This window comes from Panicum virgatum, chromosome 9N (genome assembly GCF_016808335.1).
Source record: "Panicum virgatum strain AP13 chromosome 9N, P.virgatum_v5, whole genome shotgun sequence".
NCBI lineage: Eukaryota > Viridiplantae > Streptophyta > Magnoliopsida > Poales > Poaceae > Panicum > Panicum virgatum.
In genome coordinates this window covers 51,722,446-51,740,180 of record NC_053153.1, presented here as the reverse complement: position 1 = coordinate 51,740,180, position 17,735 = coordinate 51,722,446, and the positions used below count along the sequence as shown (strand labels likewise).

At 50.1% G+C, this 17,735-nt stretch overlaps 1 protein-coding gene across 2 annotated transcripts; it reads right to left on the bottom strand.

Moving 5' to 3' along the window:
- Window positions 1–8,090: 8,090 nt before the first annotated feature.
- Window positions 8,091–10,076, bottom strand: LOC120688138 (probable BOI-related E3 ubiquitin-protein ligase 3). Of its 2 annotated transcripts, none has more exons than XM_039970312.1 (4): window positions 9,701–10,076; window positions 9,486–9,607; window positions 9,066–9,349; window positions 8,091–8,966 (listed from the first exon to the last, which is right to left on the bottom strand). In XM_039970312.1, the coding sequence occupies exons 1-4, from the start codon at window positions 9,757–9,759 to the stop codon at window positions 8,394–8,396; spliced, it is 1,038 nt and encodes a 345-aa protein (XP_039826246.1). In that variant the 5' UTR covers window positions 9,760–10,076; the 3' UTR covers window positions 8,091–8,393. The 2 variants fall into 2 exon arrangements, with proteins under 2 accessions (XP_039826246.1, XP_039826247.1); XM_039970313.1 differs by having other exon boundaries at window positions 9,486–9,604; window positions 9,701–10,075.
- Window positions 10,077–17,735: the final 7,659 nt, after the last annotated feature.

Below are 17,735 nucleotides of genomic sequence, written 5' to 3'. Positions count from 1 at the left end.
GCTTCGTTCTTCTACTGCAGCAACAATTACTTGGATTACTCAGCATGACATGATAAGAGTCACGATCACTTCGATCCAACATGATCACATTTACACAAGCAGCATGCTCTCTCCGTTCCAAAACACAAGTCACCCTATAGTTTTAGGACATATTATCTGGAAGGGAAAATGACCATGTTTGTCTCTATTTATTACTCATATTCGGCAGCAATTGATTTTTATATTCACATGTACACTTTTTAAAAGGGTAAAGTGACATGTTTTTTGGAACAAATTTTGAATCCTAAAATGACTAGTTTTTTTTTTGACAGAGGGAGTATATGTTTGTCATCCACTTACATGCAGGGTTTAAAATTTCGGCGGCATACCGCCGAAATTTCGGTGTTTTTTTCGTTTTCGGTCCGCACCGGCTTTTGGTATACCGGTGTTTTTCGGTATTTTTCGTTTTAAATTTTAAAATTTTAAAAAAATTTATAAATAACTATCAAAAAAATTGGGAAAAAATATGATAAAAAACTAGGGGCTTTTATTAGCTAATAGCACTTAAAATCATTCAAATCTAAATTGATTTGGTAGGTAAAATTGATAATTTGGGTTCGAACCCGTTACAGACCCGCTGGTTTTCCGCGCGTGGGCACCGGTTTTCCGGGACCGGGCACCGGTATTCCGGCCGGTATCGCCGGCTTTCCGCAGCCGCAGATCTGTGAGTTTTCTGTAATGATTATTCATTATTTATTAGTGGATTTGAACTTTGATTATTCGTTAGAAATCATAAGGCTTTATTTCATAGAAAAATCCCTATAGGTTATGCATATTGCATGATTGAAATTTTTGAGTGCTATGGTATTGCATATAGAAATACCTAATGATTTGCATGATCGAAAAATACTTGAGTGTAATGATTTGCATGATCGAAAAATACCTTATCATATATAAATGCTTGAGTGCTAGGCTGCTTGCTATTTTTAGTTTATAAGCTTCCGTGAATGTCTAGCGTATTTACTTACACTATACTACTTCTTTGCATTATTGTAGTGTGTTTCATTTTTTATTTCTCATTGTGTGCTGGAGTTTATTATATATTGTGTATTATAATCTATCAATATAGACATAATTAGGCCAAACTCCGCCAAAATTTTCAATTTTTTTCATAAATACATAATTTTCCATCATTTTCCAACCATTACCATCATTTTTCGGTGAAATGCACCGGAATACCGGTAAAATACAACGAAATTCCGGCCGGAAAACCGAAATTTCGGAATTTTGAATTTGAGAACTCTTTCCAGTCGAAATCACCGGAAAACCGCGAAATTTCGGCCGGTATACCGTTTCCGGTGGCCACCGAAATTTTTTTCAAAAACGAAAACGTAAACCCTGCTTACATGCACTCAAGTAAGTTGCACATGCATGTGTGCAACTACGCAGTGAACAGGTGATAACTAAATTGGTGCATGTAAAATTAAACAAAAAATATGGATAGATAGAGGAAGCAAGCATCCATGTGCAAGTAAAATCTGTGGTAAAGAAAATACTTGTGCAATGAGAAATGAAGAAAAAGAAATCAGCACCTAAATAGTTGCGGGTGGAACTATCCATGTCTTCGCAACTATTCAAACACCGATTTCTCTTTTTCTTTTCTTCTTACACAATTTTTTGTTTAAGCTCAAATTTACATGCCAATATAAAATTGTATTCTCTATCAATCCATAGTTTTACAATTTTACATGCACCGGTTTAGGTGCTACCGTATTTGGTACTCCTTCCGTTCCAAATTATAAGACATTTCAACAATCTTGGAGAGTCAAAAAAATTTATGTTTGACCAAATTTACATAATAGAATAATTACACTTATTATATAAATTAAGTACTATTAGATTTTTATTAGTTATATTTTCATAGTACATCAATTTGATATTATAAATCTTTATATTTCTCTCTATAATCTTGGTCAAACTTGATATTGCCTTGACTCTCCAAGATTCTTGGGATGTCTTATAATTTGTAATTTGAAACGGAGGAAGTAACACCTAACCTGCTTGTAATGTAGGAGATGTTTTTGGTGATAATATGGTTGGAGGAGTAAATAGTGTAAGCTAATATCAAGTATGCAACCAGAACCAATACATTTGCAGTCCAATTTAGAACCACACTTTCACTTACTCCAACCCAAAAATTATTTCTTTCAATTGTTAGGAATATAGTTGCCACCACTCGCAAATATATCAGTGCACGAGTGAAACCTTGAGTTCAATTTTGGTATGAAAGGTAATTGCCACCATAACTTGGGTTCGTACTATTATATAGAAATAAACGGTTATCATGCACAAAAAATATGCATCATATAGTTAGATTAACTACTGCTTGCAATACATTCCTGGCCTATCATCTCAATTAAGCCCTCCGCCAACAATATATTTTCCTTTATAAGTTCACGCTGATGTTCTACATAATGTCTTACACAATTGGCATTGTGTCTCTTCAGAAGGTTGACAACACCACTTCCTATCTAAAAAGCACAACCCATAAGAATGGAAGACAAAATGTGGACACCAAAATTATACATGCATTTTACTTACAATGTTTGGATATTTAATCTTCAAGTACTCAAACAATCCTCCTGGGTTCAGGAACTTTCCAATGTCAGCAACCTGGTATTCCGAACACTTTTCCGTGGGCTTCTTGCGATAAACGCCACTGCTTCTTGCGATACATGTGCATCACGTCCATCAATTTTCCGTGGGCCACATGGTATTCCAAACACTTTGTGCACATCAGCATCGAAGAAACGCATCATATGGTTATCACCAACCACAATTGCTTGTGATTCGATATCAACTTGATTCAGCAACCATAAGCTAAGCTTCAGGTTCAGCTTGGTCAGATTAGGGACATTCAGCATCCCACCGAAACCAATAGCCTCCACAAGCTCCCTTTTCCTTTTTGTGAAAATGACTGCACAAGCCGATAGATCTGACCTGGGGAAACACGGGAGTTACCAACCTCGATGTGCCCTTGCACCAAAGCCAGACTTCCATGTTCCTTCTTGCCGATGGCTACTTCTCCCACACCTTGTCTGCTCCCAGATCCGGCCGCATCCCCTCCCTAGGAATACATCAAGGAACGCATTTCTCAGAAAATGTAGCCGTGCTTGAATAGGGAAACAAATCGGCAGCGCAAACTCACCTCCGCCATGCTCTGACGATCACGCGCGACACAACTGCTGCCTGATCCTTGTCACCAATACTTCATGCCGCTCAACAGGATTCCGCTTACAAACATGCTGAACAGAGATCTCCGATCTGTACTAGGATGGCACAATGGATGTACAAGGAGCTGAAACGCCGGGTTCTATTTCCAACGTCCGACCAGGCCCAAAACAAAAAAATGAATTGTAGGATATTCTATCTCCAGAAGACTCTAGCTGAGCCCCGCAACTCCATCGCAAGCCACGCGTCTCACCGACGCCTCGGTACATGTGCCATAAAATATAAAACTTGCACCCAAATATGGAATTCACTGTTATTAAATACGCCACCTATACGCGCGCTCGTACCTGAACGTCCTGATCTCAACGTGATCCGCGCCGTACAGATAACCGGCGCACCGGCGCCGCGCGGCACAAAATCCTCTCTCTCCCTTCGTCCGCTCGCACGGTTCCCGTTGACACACGGGATGCCTCCGGTTTCACGTCCCATCAGTTACTGCGTGCCGGTGGCTGTTCCTTGTCGTCGCCGGCGTGGTGACTGGTGCAGGCTTCTGTCAGTGCTTCTGTCACTGGTGGTGCTAGTACCGGTCACATTGAATCTTCGGATATATACATAGAGTATTAAATATAGTTGAAAAAATAACTAATTATACAATCTAATTGATTATTATGAGCTGAATCTTTTAAACTTAATTAGTCCATAATTAAATATTATTTATTAAATAATAACAAAATATGCTACAGTACTAAAATCTAAAATTTTTCACCAACTAAACACACCCTCAGTTTTTATCCGGGAGGAGGAGGGGCTATTGCCTATTGGTTGGTTGCGACGCCACGGCGTCAGCGTCGTTTACTTTCTCTTCTACTACCTTCTACGCGAACCGACCTCGGCTAGTGGAAAGTGGAGATACCAAGTGGTCGATGCTCGGTACGAAGCCGCTGTCCATGCCTTCGATCCCGACCTGGCGACCTTGATTTTTTTTTTCATTCAGGACCGTTCGGCTGTCCTACCATCGTCACCAAGCTCTATTATGCCTTCGCCTACCTTGTCTGACCGATACGCCTTCTAAATCCCTGACAAATGTCTGGCTCCCCGTCGAGGATCGGGCAAGCTGCTGCATTTTTTTTCTCTCCCTTTCTGACGGGGTTCCAGGCTTCCAGCAAGAATGGCAGCGATTCAGAAACGGCGGTTGGCAACAGAGCAAATGGGAGAGGAATCGATGCTCTAGTGAGGGCCGAGCGTAGCTCGGTTGGTTCCGTCTCGCGGTCGCTCGCGGTTCAATCCACTTGCCTGCCTCACGCTGGGGTTTTTCCCCGGTTTCCCACGTATTGGAAGCTTGCTTCTCAATCTCATTTTTTGCGTGTGTAAGAACGCGCACGCGTGTGTGCGCGGGGTGTGAGTGTGATGTGTGTAGTGTGCGTCCTTGTTGTACCCTCTTAAAAAAAGAATCGCCCTTGAGTTGTACTCTCTCAAAAAAAGAATCGCAGAGGGCGGCGCATGGAAGGCAGGCATGATCCGTCTGTTTTGGGTCGTGTTTGGTTTGGAGCGTAAAAGTTTTCGCAAATTTTTTTTATCCTTTAACTACTAATTTAGAGTATTAAATAAAGTCTAATTACAAAACCATATCCGCAACCCCGTGTAAATTTCGTGACAAATCTAATGAGACCTTTGATCGCGTGATTAGAGGATGGTCACTGTAATATTACTGTAGCAAATAATTAATTAATTACCGTCATTAGATTCGTCTCGAAAAGTTACACACATTCCTTAAAAAAGTTTTGTAAATAGACTTCATTTCGTACTCTATACATGCGAGATTCTTTTCTCGGAAAACATGCGCGAAAAATTCTGTAGAAACCAAACACTGCAGCTGAGTTCTGACTCGGCCAAGCACTAAAACCTTCATCTTGTTAGATAACCATTCCCGTCTGCACAAAGAACAGTCGCCATCCAATTCAATACTGAGCTGAACGATTCCTGCAGCCACCGATCGTTATCCCAACATTTGCGACCGCGACGGGCAAAACGGAAGATCATGAGTCGATTTCCTCCCAAGCGAGTACTCGGGTTCAGACAGAGCTGTGCTGCAATTGTAATTTACTGTAATTATAATTTATTTTATTCATTTGGCTTGTCAACTAATTAGCCACCAGTACTTTTCTCTTATAATAAATCAATACAAGCCATCAGTCATAGCCACCAAGCAAACAGAGTGGCTCTACAGTCCACCCGCATCATCCTCGCATTGGGAGCGCTGCACCTCAACCCGGTCGATTCGGCCCGGGATTGCGTTCGCTCCAGGGTACGGGGTTCAGCCGTAAAGGCGGCGGGATCGATCTGGATCGCGGCAGTAATGGGTTTGGTACTCATCCGCTCGCATCGCATGAGTATGCTACTAAAAAGACTACTACTCCTACACACAGACAGACGTGCAGCGTCATCAGCGTGTGTGTCTTGCCAAGAAAGGCCGCTGCCGATGCAGACGAGCTGCCACTACCATGCCTGTCGATCGACGTGGCTTCAAGATTAAAAAGAAAAGGATTGATTATTCGATTTCTTTTTTATAATTGATTATTCGAGTTGGGCTGCTGCTGGTAACACGAGTGTCGCATAGCTCCGGCTGGGAGCTCAGCGAGAGTGGCGTTGCTCTTGGCACGTACTGCACTGCTGAACTTGATCAAGCAACTCGTGTGTGCTTTGTAGGTGAGGGTTTGTTGGGCAAGCGGTGGTACACGCTTATCTGATTAGTGATTGATCACCAGCCAAAACAAATGAAGATGACGGAGGAGGGTACGTGACAAGGTCCGCGGACTTCGGGTTCCACGCTAGCTGGCGTTGTCTTGTTGACACCGCGAAGCGCTCTGCCACGCTGCCTGAATATTTACCGCTCTAGTCGTCGTCTAGAAGCGACCGGGGGAGAGTGGATAGTCGTCATCCAGCTAACCTCGAGATCTACAGCGATGGCCCACCAGTCAGCGTCCACGTGGTGTCCACAGGATGGTGGGACCCGACGCCGCTCCCCGGCCCACCTGTCGATGGCAGAGGGGAGATCGCGCAGCAGCTGTCACGCACGATTCGAACCACCCCCTTCCCGCTTGCCGCGTAGTACCTTCCAGGACCCCATCCCTCGCTCCGTCCATAGGCCATGGGCCATGGCGCACCGCTTCGCCGTGGCTTGCTTGCCTTGCGCGTGCGCCGGCCCGACCGGCGATCGCGACCGCTGCTCACGGGGGCGAGCGAGCTCGCCTCTCAAGTCCCAACCGTCCGCCGCCGTATGCGATGATGCGATACCGCCGGCCGGCTGGGGGGAATATGGGAATCCGGGGGTGGAGGCTTTTGGTGCGCCTGCTTTGCGTGTCGTGTATTGCACTTGCACAGCAGCTAATACGGCTCGCACGGTGCCGTACGCAAGCGATCGTGTGTTGCGGTGGTGCCGTGGTGGTTTCGGCACGCTCGTGAAGCGCACAGCATATATGCGCCCGGCTTCACGCTCCTGTCGGAGTCACGGTCGTGCGCGGCGTGCCACCGTATCGTTTCTACCTCGTACAGTTACTGGTCCTGCGACAGCCGCGACGGGAGGATAGCCGAGGTCTCGCTCGCCACGGGCCTCGTGCTGCAGCCTAACGGTGCGCGCGCGCGCCCACACGCTGGCAGCCGCTCGGGCTCGCACCATTCCAAGCACGCGAGTCACGCTCGAGCGATTAGGGTGGGGTAGACGTTGACGCTGGCGTACAGCAACGCCAGAGAAACAGCGAGTGCGGTGTAGCTATAGCTTCAGCTTTTCTGCTCTCGTGGTGCATCCCAGCCAGCAGGCCACCGGCGCTTCAGTGGGGGAGCAACCACGACAGGTTTCTGCTAGTCGCTCGCAGGCCCACCTGCAGCTCGCAAATCCTATCTCTTCGGATATTTCGGATTGATGCTTCCGTCCCACCGGCCACGGCTGCGAGCCCGCAATACGTTTCTCAAGCGCAAACCAGCCGTGGTGCCTTGCATGATGGCGCTGCTGTTGGCGCATACTACTCTCTAGCGGTCTAGCCTTTTGCCTTTCTTTTTCCTTACGAATTTGCTATTCGACCGGCAAATTATTCGACGGTGTTGTTTGTGCGATCGGGAGTTGAAGAACACGTACGCGCAGTCTCTCTCGTTGCCCATGCCTCTTTCTTCTTCTTCCCATCGGTACATGGGGTTGGGGTACCAGCGAGCCAACTGACCGCGCACCCATCGCCCAGGAACCGTAAACAACACACACAGCAACCGGCCGGCGCTGCAGGCTGCAGCGCTGCGGCAGGCGAGAGAGGGGGGAAGAATGCGCGGGAACCAACGGTCGCCCACCCCGGGCGGTGGGCCCCCAGCAGGCACCGGCCCCACTTACTACTAACTTCGGTATCAGCCCATCAGTGCGGGTGGCCCCGTGGCGGCCCAACTCCCCACCAAAGCGCGAGATCGCGTGATCGGTTCCGATCGTGCGTGCGACGAGATGCGGACGCGCGGGGCGGGGGCGGGCGTCCGTCGTCGGCGGTTGCGCCCGAATTGAATTGGGGCCGGGGGACGCTGCCTGCCTGCAACCGCACGCCGCCGCGCCGCGCACCCGGATCCGGCCACCTCCGCGACTGACGTTGCGCGGCGAACAACCGACAGGGCCGCCGCTGCACGCGCCCCCGATCGGGATCGCGCGGCGGGCGACGCGGCCGGCGACCGCGGCCGCGTACGGACGGCGAGGCTCGCGTCCCCGTCACGTGACCACTCCGCATCACGCGAATCCGCGCCTCGCCTTTAACCGCATCGGCCCCACAAGGCGCTGCTGGCTGCTGCAGTTTTAGCATCGCATGCCTCCGGTGATGTGTAGTACTGGGAAAGTCATTAATCAGGGCAGGCAGTAAAAAAGTGAAAAATTGCATGCTGATAGCATCATATTGCCTTCCTAAATGTACTGCTGGTCAATGATCGACCGATGCCTTCCAGAAATCCACAAGAACCAAGGAAAAAGACGGCAGGATAGTACTAGTGCTAGAGCTAGATTGAACTAATGCTACTGCCAAATACAGGGATTAATGAACAAATGGGAGAGAGAGAGAGAGAGAGAGAAGTAATGCAATCTACACAATTTTTCATCGTTTTCATCGGCCATTTCACGCCTTTTGGCAGGAGTACCAATCGTTTTCTCCTTTTTCCTAATGGTGCTACGAGAAGAACACTTGCACCGTGCCGGTGACAGCGCCGCGGCACATGGGGCAGGCAGCCGCGACGGCGCCGGCGGCGAAGGGCGCGGTGGCGGGGACGGCGGGCTCGCAGTCGGCGCAGACGCAGAGGTGGCGACACGGGAGCAGCACGACGGAGGCCGACGCCTGCCGGCACGCCCGGCACGGCCTGACCGGGGGCGGCAGCGGCGGGGCGATCTCCACCACCCTGTCCGGGTCCACGAAGCACGACCCGGCGTCGTCCGCCGCGGCGCCCGCGTTGTCCTCCTCTTCCTCGGCCTTGCCCCTCGCCTGCGCCGCGGCCGCCGCCTGCTGCAGCTGCGCGTGGAGCGCCGCGGCCGTGGACTGGTCCGCGAGCGCCTTCGCCTGCCACGCCGCCGCCTCCGCCCGCAGCCGCGCCACCCGGTCCTCCAGGTCGGCGCCACGCCTCGCGGCCTCCGATGCCTCCGCCTCCTTCTCCCTAATCCGCTGAGACGCCACCGCCTCGGCCGCGACGAGCAGCGAGCGGTACTGCCGCCGCCGAGCGTCAGCCAGCGCGCGCCGGAGCCTCTCCGCCTGCAAGCGACAAGGAGCGCCGTCAGCAACAGCAACAAAGGCCCCGGCGTATGTCGCTGGCGGGGCAGGGCGGCAATCGATCACGCGGCCTTTACATACATGTTCTTGGATCAGCCGGTCCATCTCGTTCCTGTGCTGATCGCGCTGCGCCGCGAGCTCGTCGGCGAGGAGACACGACGGCGAGGCCGAGGACGTGGACGACACGTGCTCCGAGCCCTCGTCGAAGTCGAGCCTGAGCCCCATCGCCGGCCGCTTGTGCAGTTGCGCCAGGCTTATCACCTTGGGCCCCTGCGCCTGCGGTTGCGGTTGCAGCGAGAAGAAGTGCGGCGACATGGAAGGCGCCGCCTCCGCCTCGCGCTGCCGCTTCCTCCCGGCGCCGCAATCTGCGTGCCCATGGCAACGGAACAAATCAGTCCTATCCACATCAATCTCGCCATCCGAAAGCAGAGCAGATAAGATAAGCACAAGAACACGAAATCCTGCGGAAGCATAGCCAAGCCGGCTCTTTGCTCAGATTACCTCCGTGCGAGAAGCCCAGGAAGAGCGGCGGAGCCTGCTGCGGCGCCATCGCCTCCTTCTGCCCCTGCTGCAGCTCCATCGCCGCCGCCATCCGGCTGCTCTCCGGCGCGGCGCCGCCTCTGCTGCGAACCCAGACGGCCAAATCACCCATCCGATCCAACCGACCGGCGATCACCGCGGAAGAAACGACCTAGATGGACAGCAGCGACGGGTACCTGGCGAGGAACGGGGCCTCGCGGTGGTGGTGGTGGTGATAATGCGCCTGCACCGCCATTGCTGGAGTCGGGCCAACCAAACCAATCAACGAGGCAACGGACGGGTGGAAGCACGCGCGCGCTAGGCGTGTGGGAGTCGGGTGGGAGGAGAGAGTCGCGGGCAACGCGAACGAACTGGTCCACCGCCTCCTCGTCTTATGAGGGCGCCATGGGGGGGAGCCGGGAGCGTGGCTGCCTGCTCTGTATCCCTCTTCCTGCGTCAAGTCTCACCTGCTTCGCGCATGCAGGGAGGACACGGGTGGCAGGCGGGAGGCGTGGCTCGGTTGATGAGGAGAGGGTGGGGTGGCGCTTGTGCCCCTTTCCATCTTTCCTTTTAAACATTTCTCTTTATATTTAAGGGGATGCTTGGCGTTAGCGCTGGCCTACTGTGAAAACTGACAGGCAATTTGTGATTTTAACAGACACGATTAATTTCTCCATATTTCTTTCCATTGCCTATGCTTGGTAAAACTTTACACAAAAAGACGAATGCACGCATGAAGTACTAAACGAAGTTTATTTGCGAAACTTTTTTATGGATGGGTATAACTTTCTGAGACGAATCTAATTAGCCAAATTCCATCACGGTTGGCTACATTTGTGCTACAGTAACCACCACCAAATCATTCTCTAATCATGCGGTCAAAGACTTTATTAGCTACAGCACATGCTACAGTACCGTAATTGTGAAGATTGTTTCATAATTAGACTTCATCTAATACCTCTAATTAGTGGTCAAAGGGGCGAAAAGTTTTCATGAAAACTTTTACACCCCCTAACCAAACACGGCCATTGTGAAGAAGAATTAGGAACCGTCCACATTTAAAACTGTACGAAAAACTGCTCTTTCGTCTTTGAGAAAAACTGAACCTGCGGTATTTTCAGCGCCTGTATTCAACCGGTAGACTTGTCCTGACACTGACATACGGCTTTCGATCCATAATTTTTTCAGACGACTTCCTTCTTGCTATGGTGTTTGTTCCGTAGTGCCAAGCACTAATTATTGGCGAGAAATGGGGTCGGAAATGCTTACAAAAGACGGTGGGCAGCACGGTTGGTGCTGCTGGTGACATATTTGATCATGTCACAGGGCTGCTAGAGCGATACCCTTTTGTAAGCAAATCATGTTTGTTTTATGATGAGCGGGCTATGGGTGGGCGAAATATCCAAGGCCCCATATGGAATCCTCCCGAGGAAAAGATTCGAAAACAACCTGTCCACTTTTATCATGCTGGTACTGACCCCCAAAACCCACAAAAGTGATTGGGAAAAGAAGAAGACACATTGATTGCTTGCTAAGCACAATCACTGGTGTGCCGTCCTGCAGCGCCAAAATCCTTTCTCCTCCGGTCGACGTCACGCCGATGCACCCTCAACAATCTTCAGTACAGCTAGTTTTCGGTTGTGAATTGTTTCTTCAGAAAAGAATCAGAACTGAATTGATGAGTGATTGCTCCAGACTGCAATGCTGCCAATTCAGGGTTCTCACGTTGGTGTCGATGGTGGGAGGAGAGTTTTCTTTGTTCGTGTCAGCGTCTACTAGTACGGTTGTGCCGTGCCATCCAAACCGTCACGCGCATTTTCGGCGTGATCGGAATGGCTTGCTCCTGTCACGCACTCACGCACCGCAAGACAAGGAATTAATCTTCTTGGAAAGAGAGGCAGGGGGTGGCAGGAAAAAAGGAGAGCAAAACGTCAAAATCTGCTAATCCGGAAGGCGATGAACGCGACGCCGGGGCTGCTCAATTAAAACTGTCGCTGAAAGGATGCGTCTCCCTCCCTGACCTGAGCCTGCATGTTTCCGATTATAATCAGTTTACTGATGGAAATAAGCGATAATCCTACCAAACGCCTCGCTTATTTTCATTTCTGTGGTAATCCGCTTTAGAGATTTAAACTATGAGAAGCGAAAATTGAGAAGCGAGAAAATCTTTACTTATCTCGGCCACGCTTAGATTATAAACTAAGCAAAAACAAACAGGTCCCTGCCCCGCCTGCAGTTTCTCTGCTCGTGTTAGGTTGGCAGCCCTCAGGAAGTGAAAAAAGAGGGGGTGAAAACAATAGCAACTTGTGTTTGGTGGTGCTCCTTTGCATTCACACCGCCGGTTTCTTACGTTACTCTTAACGTTTATTACTGCAGTCTTCACCTGCCTTGGGAGGATGAATGGAGCGTTGGGGTGTTCAATTCAGAGTTCCACACGTTGGAGTATGCGGTTGATCAGTTCCATCCAATGCATACGCCGATCGAGTTTCGGACAGAGCACCTAGCCGGAGTCCTCGTCAAGTTTTGTGGTCCTCGCTGGCAGAAATACACGCTGGAATGCTCTGCTCGCACCTAGCCGGAGTCGGGAGTCCTCGTCAAGTTTTCTGACGCCGCTTCCCCTTTCCCATCGTCAAGATCAAGATCAACTGCGCCCAGCAGGCAGCAGGACCGCTGTGATCTCATCAACAATTCAGGAGCATACTAGTCTTCAGCGGCACAAGAGAGCCACCACTACCTGTTTATTCGCGATTCCTTTGTTCTCTCTGGATGATGCCAGCCAGAGCCCCGAGCTGCGCCGCGGCATTTTTCTATTGCGGCGGCATCGGTTCCGATTGAAAAATTCGAGACGGGAGCACGCCACGGCACGGCACGGCAGGGCCAGGCGCGCGGAGTCTTTCGTAGAGTAGCCAGCAGCCTCGTTCGTTTTCTTTCCGCTCGGTAGCTTTCGTCGGGGTGAGGCATAGGCGCGTAGCGCTACGTTACCAAGGCGCGCCATTATTCATCTATCCAGGAATCATCAGCGCCGGCGGGCGGGCAGACCGCAGACGACAGAGACGTTGCGCTCATCGGATGCTGGCGTGGCGTGGCACCCGGCCCGGGAGGGAAGAAGAGTTCGGAGACGCCGGGGCCGGGGTTGACCGCCGTCGCAGATTCGCGGGGGCAGAAAAACAAAAACACTGCGCGTCAGGGAAGTTGCCAAGAGCTTTTCTCGTTTCATCAAAAATAAAGAAGACAAGAGCTTTTCTTGGCAACCGCGACGGCCGCTTTGCGTCGCGAAAGCAGCCGCGCCGGGTTCCCGCGGCCGCCTCACCCTCACCTCGTGCATGCGGTGGCTTCGCGCGGCGCAAAGGGTCGGTACGGTCAGGCGGGCCGGGGCAGGGGCTGGAGCCGCCCGGCGGCAGCAGCGACGCTGGACGCGGCCGGTGGCGCCGGGCGCCGGCAGCGGCGTTCCGTCATCGTGCATGCCGGGTCGGGGCGCTCCGCATGTGTGCAACGAGGCGAAGTGGCGAACTACACGACGCCTTCTCCTTTAATTGTGCCTCGAGTTCTGGAACGAGCGGGCTACCCTACCCAGGCAGCGGCTGGCCGGCTGCTGCTGGCTGCTGGTAACTTGCCCTTCACTTTCGCCGATCGGGTCAACAAGATGCCGTTGGAGCTGGTGCGGCCACATTTCATTTCTTCCCCTCGGCCACGTACGGTCCCCGGGGCGACATGTTCGGTCGGTCGTCGGATCGGACCGGTGGCCGATGACCTGTGGGGGGCCCGGGCCGGGGCGGGTCTCGCACTCTCGCGGAGTCGCGGCCTCGCCTGTCTGCCAGCACACTAGCGCGAGGTGTGGACGGGAGAGCTTCCACCGGCAAAGATTGCACCGGAATTCAGGGGCGAGCCTGCGTGATTCCTCCGCAACTCTTTCGTCGAGCAGTGCACACCCTCCTACCTCGACGCGATCCCTGCTCCGGACAACGCGGCCTCGCTCGAAGGTTGCAGCGTCGACGCAAAGGAATTTACCCAAAGAATTTACTGGTGGCGATTGGTGCAAGGGCCCCGGTGCACTTTCTCCAAAGTGAAACAGTCAAAATGTCCTGAACGCATGGCCGGCAATGAGTAAAATGGACAGGCGGTCCATGAACTTGTCTCACTATGTCATCCCGGTCCACGAACTCTGAAATTGTGTCATTACACTACCTAAACGCTATTTGGGTCCGATTAGAGGTCCTTTCGGGTCTAAACCAGAGTCCCCGCGCCTACGTGGCTTGCCAAGTAGGCCAGTCGACGTGGATTTGACCATCCGAGTCACCAAACAAATTGTGAAACCCCATTGGCTCCGTATCGTCCTTTCATTCCTAGCCATTCCACTATGTTGCGACTCCTCGTCTCCTCCGGCGACGGCGAGGTCGGCGGAATCGAGAGCAGCGGTGGCTTGGGGTGCCTGGACAAGGGAATAGGACCAGGCGGCGGCGCTCGGAGCGCTGGAGAAGTCCGCCGCCACTGCGGTCCAGGATGGTGGCGCGATTGCGTCAGAAAGGGGAGGCGGCTCCAGTGTACGGTGAGTTGATCAAGACCTAATCTCGTTCCCGTTTATGGCGTTTAGGCAACGAAATCGGGTAGTTGTAGGGCATTGGTGGGGTAGGATGATTTTGTTTGGTAACTTAGCTGTCAATTTGGGTGTAACACTAGGGTTTGGGATTTAGGCGGTTTAATCAAGATGGGTTTTTTGCGCGCAATGTAGGTGAGGGAAGGGAAGAGTTCACTGTTGATATACACCATGGTGGTTTTTTTGTTGGTGCTGGGAACCTACGGTCTTATGTGGATGGCAAAGTGGACTGGTTTGATCATGTGGAAACAGAGACATGGTCCCTGCTCTGGTTTGAGGATTTTCAGGAGCAGTTGGGTTATCCAAGCAACCCAAATTTGAAGTTTTACTGGCTTTTACCAGGCAAGACATTAGCTGATGGTCTTAGGGTGCTTGCTGGGGACCATGACATCAATGTCATGGCAGCTGTGATGGATAAGTACAAGAATATGGAGGTTTATTTTGATCATGACGACAACATTGGGGGTCTTGATTGGGATGACATTGTGCCGAATCCAGTAGCTCTTTTGCCAAAAGTTTTCAGCCCCCAAAAAGTTGAAGTTGTGCAGAAGAAAGCTGGTGAGAAGCTCCCTATTTTTTACACTGATTTTAGGAAAAGAAGAGTGGAACAGAATGTGACAGAAGCAGGTGAGGAGCAAGTAAATGGTGATGAGGAAGTAGATGGTGCTGATAGTGACAATTCAGATGATGATTTTGTGGACAGTGATTATGAATTGGAGGATGATGATGATTACATTTTTGAGGATTTTGTTGATGGTGATGTGGATGAGGGAGTATCAGAAAAAAGAAACAAGAAAGCTAAAGGGAGCAGACTCAAGTATGTCAACAGAAACATGCTTGATCACTTGTCAGATGAAGATACTGATGAGGAAATTTTGGACCTACCAAATGAAAAGGGTGACAGTGTCAGTATGAACTTCAAGTCATTCAGAGATGAGGATTTGAACAACCCCACCTTCTCTGTTGGTTTGGTATTCCCATCTGTTGAGAAGCTAAGACAAGCAATTACAGAATACAATGTTAGAAATAGGGTGGAAATCAAGATGCCAAGGAATGACAGGATAAGGCTGAAAGCACATTGTGCAGCTAGATGCCCATGGAATCTGTATGCTTCAATGGACAGTAGGGTCAAGGCATTTGTGGTCAAGACATACTATGGCAAACACACATGTCAGAGGGAGTGGTCTGTAAGGAAGTGCACATCCAAGTGGCTGGCAGATAAATACTTGGAGGCATTTAGAGCAAATGACAAGATGAGTATTACTAGCTTGGGAAGGACAATGCAAAGATATTTGAACTTGACTCCCTCTAGGAGTAAGTTGGCCAGGGTTAGGAGGCTAATCATGAAGAAGATACATGGTGATGAAGTTGAGCAGTTCAACATATTGTGGGATTATGGACAAGAGTTGAGAAGAATTAATCCAGGGAGCAGCCTGTATGTGAACCTTGCTGGCAACTTGTTCACATCATGCTACATGTCCATTGATGCATGCAAGAGAGGGTTTCTGTCAGGATGTAGGCCCATAATCTGCTTAGATGAGTGCTTCATTAAGACCAAGTTTGGGGGTCAGCTTCTGACTGCAGTAGGAATGGACCCTAATGATTGCATTTTTTCCAATTGCAATGGCTGTTGTAGAAGTTGAGTCTCTTTCTACTTGGAAATGGTTCCTGCAAACTCTGAAGGATGACCTCAAAATTGACAACACGTACCCATGGACAATTATGACTGATAAGCAAAAAGGTCTTATCCCTGTTGTCCAACAAGTGTTTTCAGAGTCTGAACACAAGTTTTGTGTGAGGCACTTGTACTCAAACTTCAATGAGAAATTCAAAGGTGAAGTGCTTAAGAACCAGTTATGGTGTTGTGCAAGAGCTTCATCAATTCAGTCATTCCAAAGGAACATGGAGAGGATGAAGACAATAAACAAATATGCTTATGACTGGTTGGCCAAGCTTGCTCCCAACACATGGGTCAGAGCCTATTTCTCTGAATTCCCAAAATGTGACATTTTGCTTAACAACAATTGTGAGGTATTCAACAGTTACATTATTGAAGCAAGAGAGTTCCCTATTCTTAGCATGTTTGAGAGGATTAAGTGTCAGCTGATGACAAGGCACTTCAACAAGAAGGAAGAGATGGCAAGTTTCTCTGGTGCTTTCTGCCCCAAAATCAGAAAGAAGGTTGCCAAAAATGCTGAGTATGCAAACATATGTTATGCACAACCAGCAGGCATGGGAGTCTTTCAGATTTCTGCACATGAATATCAGGACATAGTGGATTTGGAGGCAAAAACATGTGACTGCAGAAGGTGGCAGCTAACAGGAATTTCATGCTCACATGCTATTTCAGCTCTTAGGTATGAAAGAATTTCACCTGAAAGTGTCCTTCCTCATTGCTATTCAGTTGATGCATACAACAATGCATATGCATGCAGTATCTGGCCTTGCAGGGATAAGAGTATGTGGGAAAAGGTTGATGGCCCAAAAATCTTACCACCAGTGTATGAGAAGAAAGCAGGCAGACCAAAAAAGTCAAGGAGGAAGCAACCTCAAGAGAAGCAAGGACAGAATGGACCAACACTGAGAAGGCATGGAGTCATTATGCACTGCAGCTTCTGTTCAGATGCCAACCACAACAGTAGTGGATGCAGGTTCAAGAAGATGAGTTGTTTCACCTCTGAAGAGGCCAAAGAGCTAGTTGCAACTACCAGAGCCACATTACAAGATGAAGCTGAACAGGAGGCTATTAATGCAGCTTCATTAGTTGCAGAAGGTACCACCCAAGAGGAGGGGAGTAGTAACAATGATCATGTTAATCAGGTAACATTTGTTGCTAATCAAATCTTGCAAAATATCTACTTCAATGCACTAAAATATGCCACTTTTCTCAACTGCAGGAATTCAATGCTACAGATGTTGGTGAGCCAATGACCCAGGCAAGCACAACCATGTTAAGTCAGATGACTCATGAGGACAACATTGGCCTCACTTCATTGTCTCAGTCTGTTGGTCCACTTTCAGATTCTGAGTTCATCATATCCAATCAGCTAGTCCAGAGACTAGTTCCACTAACAACCCAATCCAAGGCCACGCCACTGCCACGCTGCACATCAAGTAAAAGACGAGCATCAAATCATTGAACACCTAAGCTAACCAAATCCAAACCAAACCCTTACCCTCCCACCCGGGGCATCTAAAAAAGATGCGGCCCTTGTTACCATTATCGTCAGTCTTGACCACTCGCTCCACGACCGTGTGGCGCCCGCACTCTGGGCAAGGTAGGAGAGAGAGATCGGGCCTCTGTCGACGCCAGCTATCTGCCGCCAACGAGCTCGACATGGTGACCTAGGAGCGGCGGCAGCGAGCTTCAGAAAGGGGAAAGGGAGCGGGTGCAGAGGAGGAGGACCAGGCGACTGGGATGGCCGACCGTGTGGGTCAATTAAAAAGCACAGGGGTTACTGTATAAAAGTCCACCTTTCCGCCACATAAGCTGGCCACATAGGCGCGGGGACTCTGGTTTAGACCCGAAAGGACCTCTAATCGGACCCAAATAGCATTTAGGTAGTGTAATGACACGATTTCAGAGTTCGTGGACCGGGATGACACAGCGAGACAAGTTCGTGGACCGCCAGTGTATT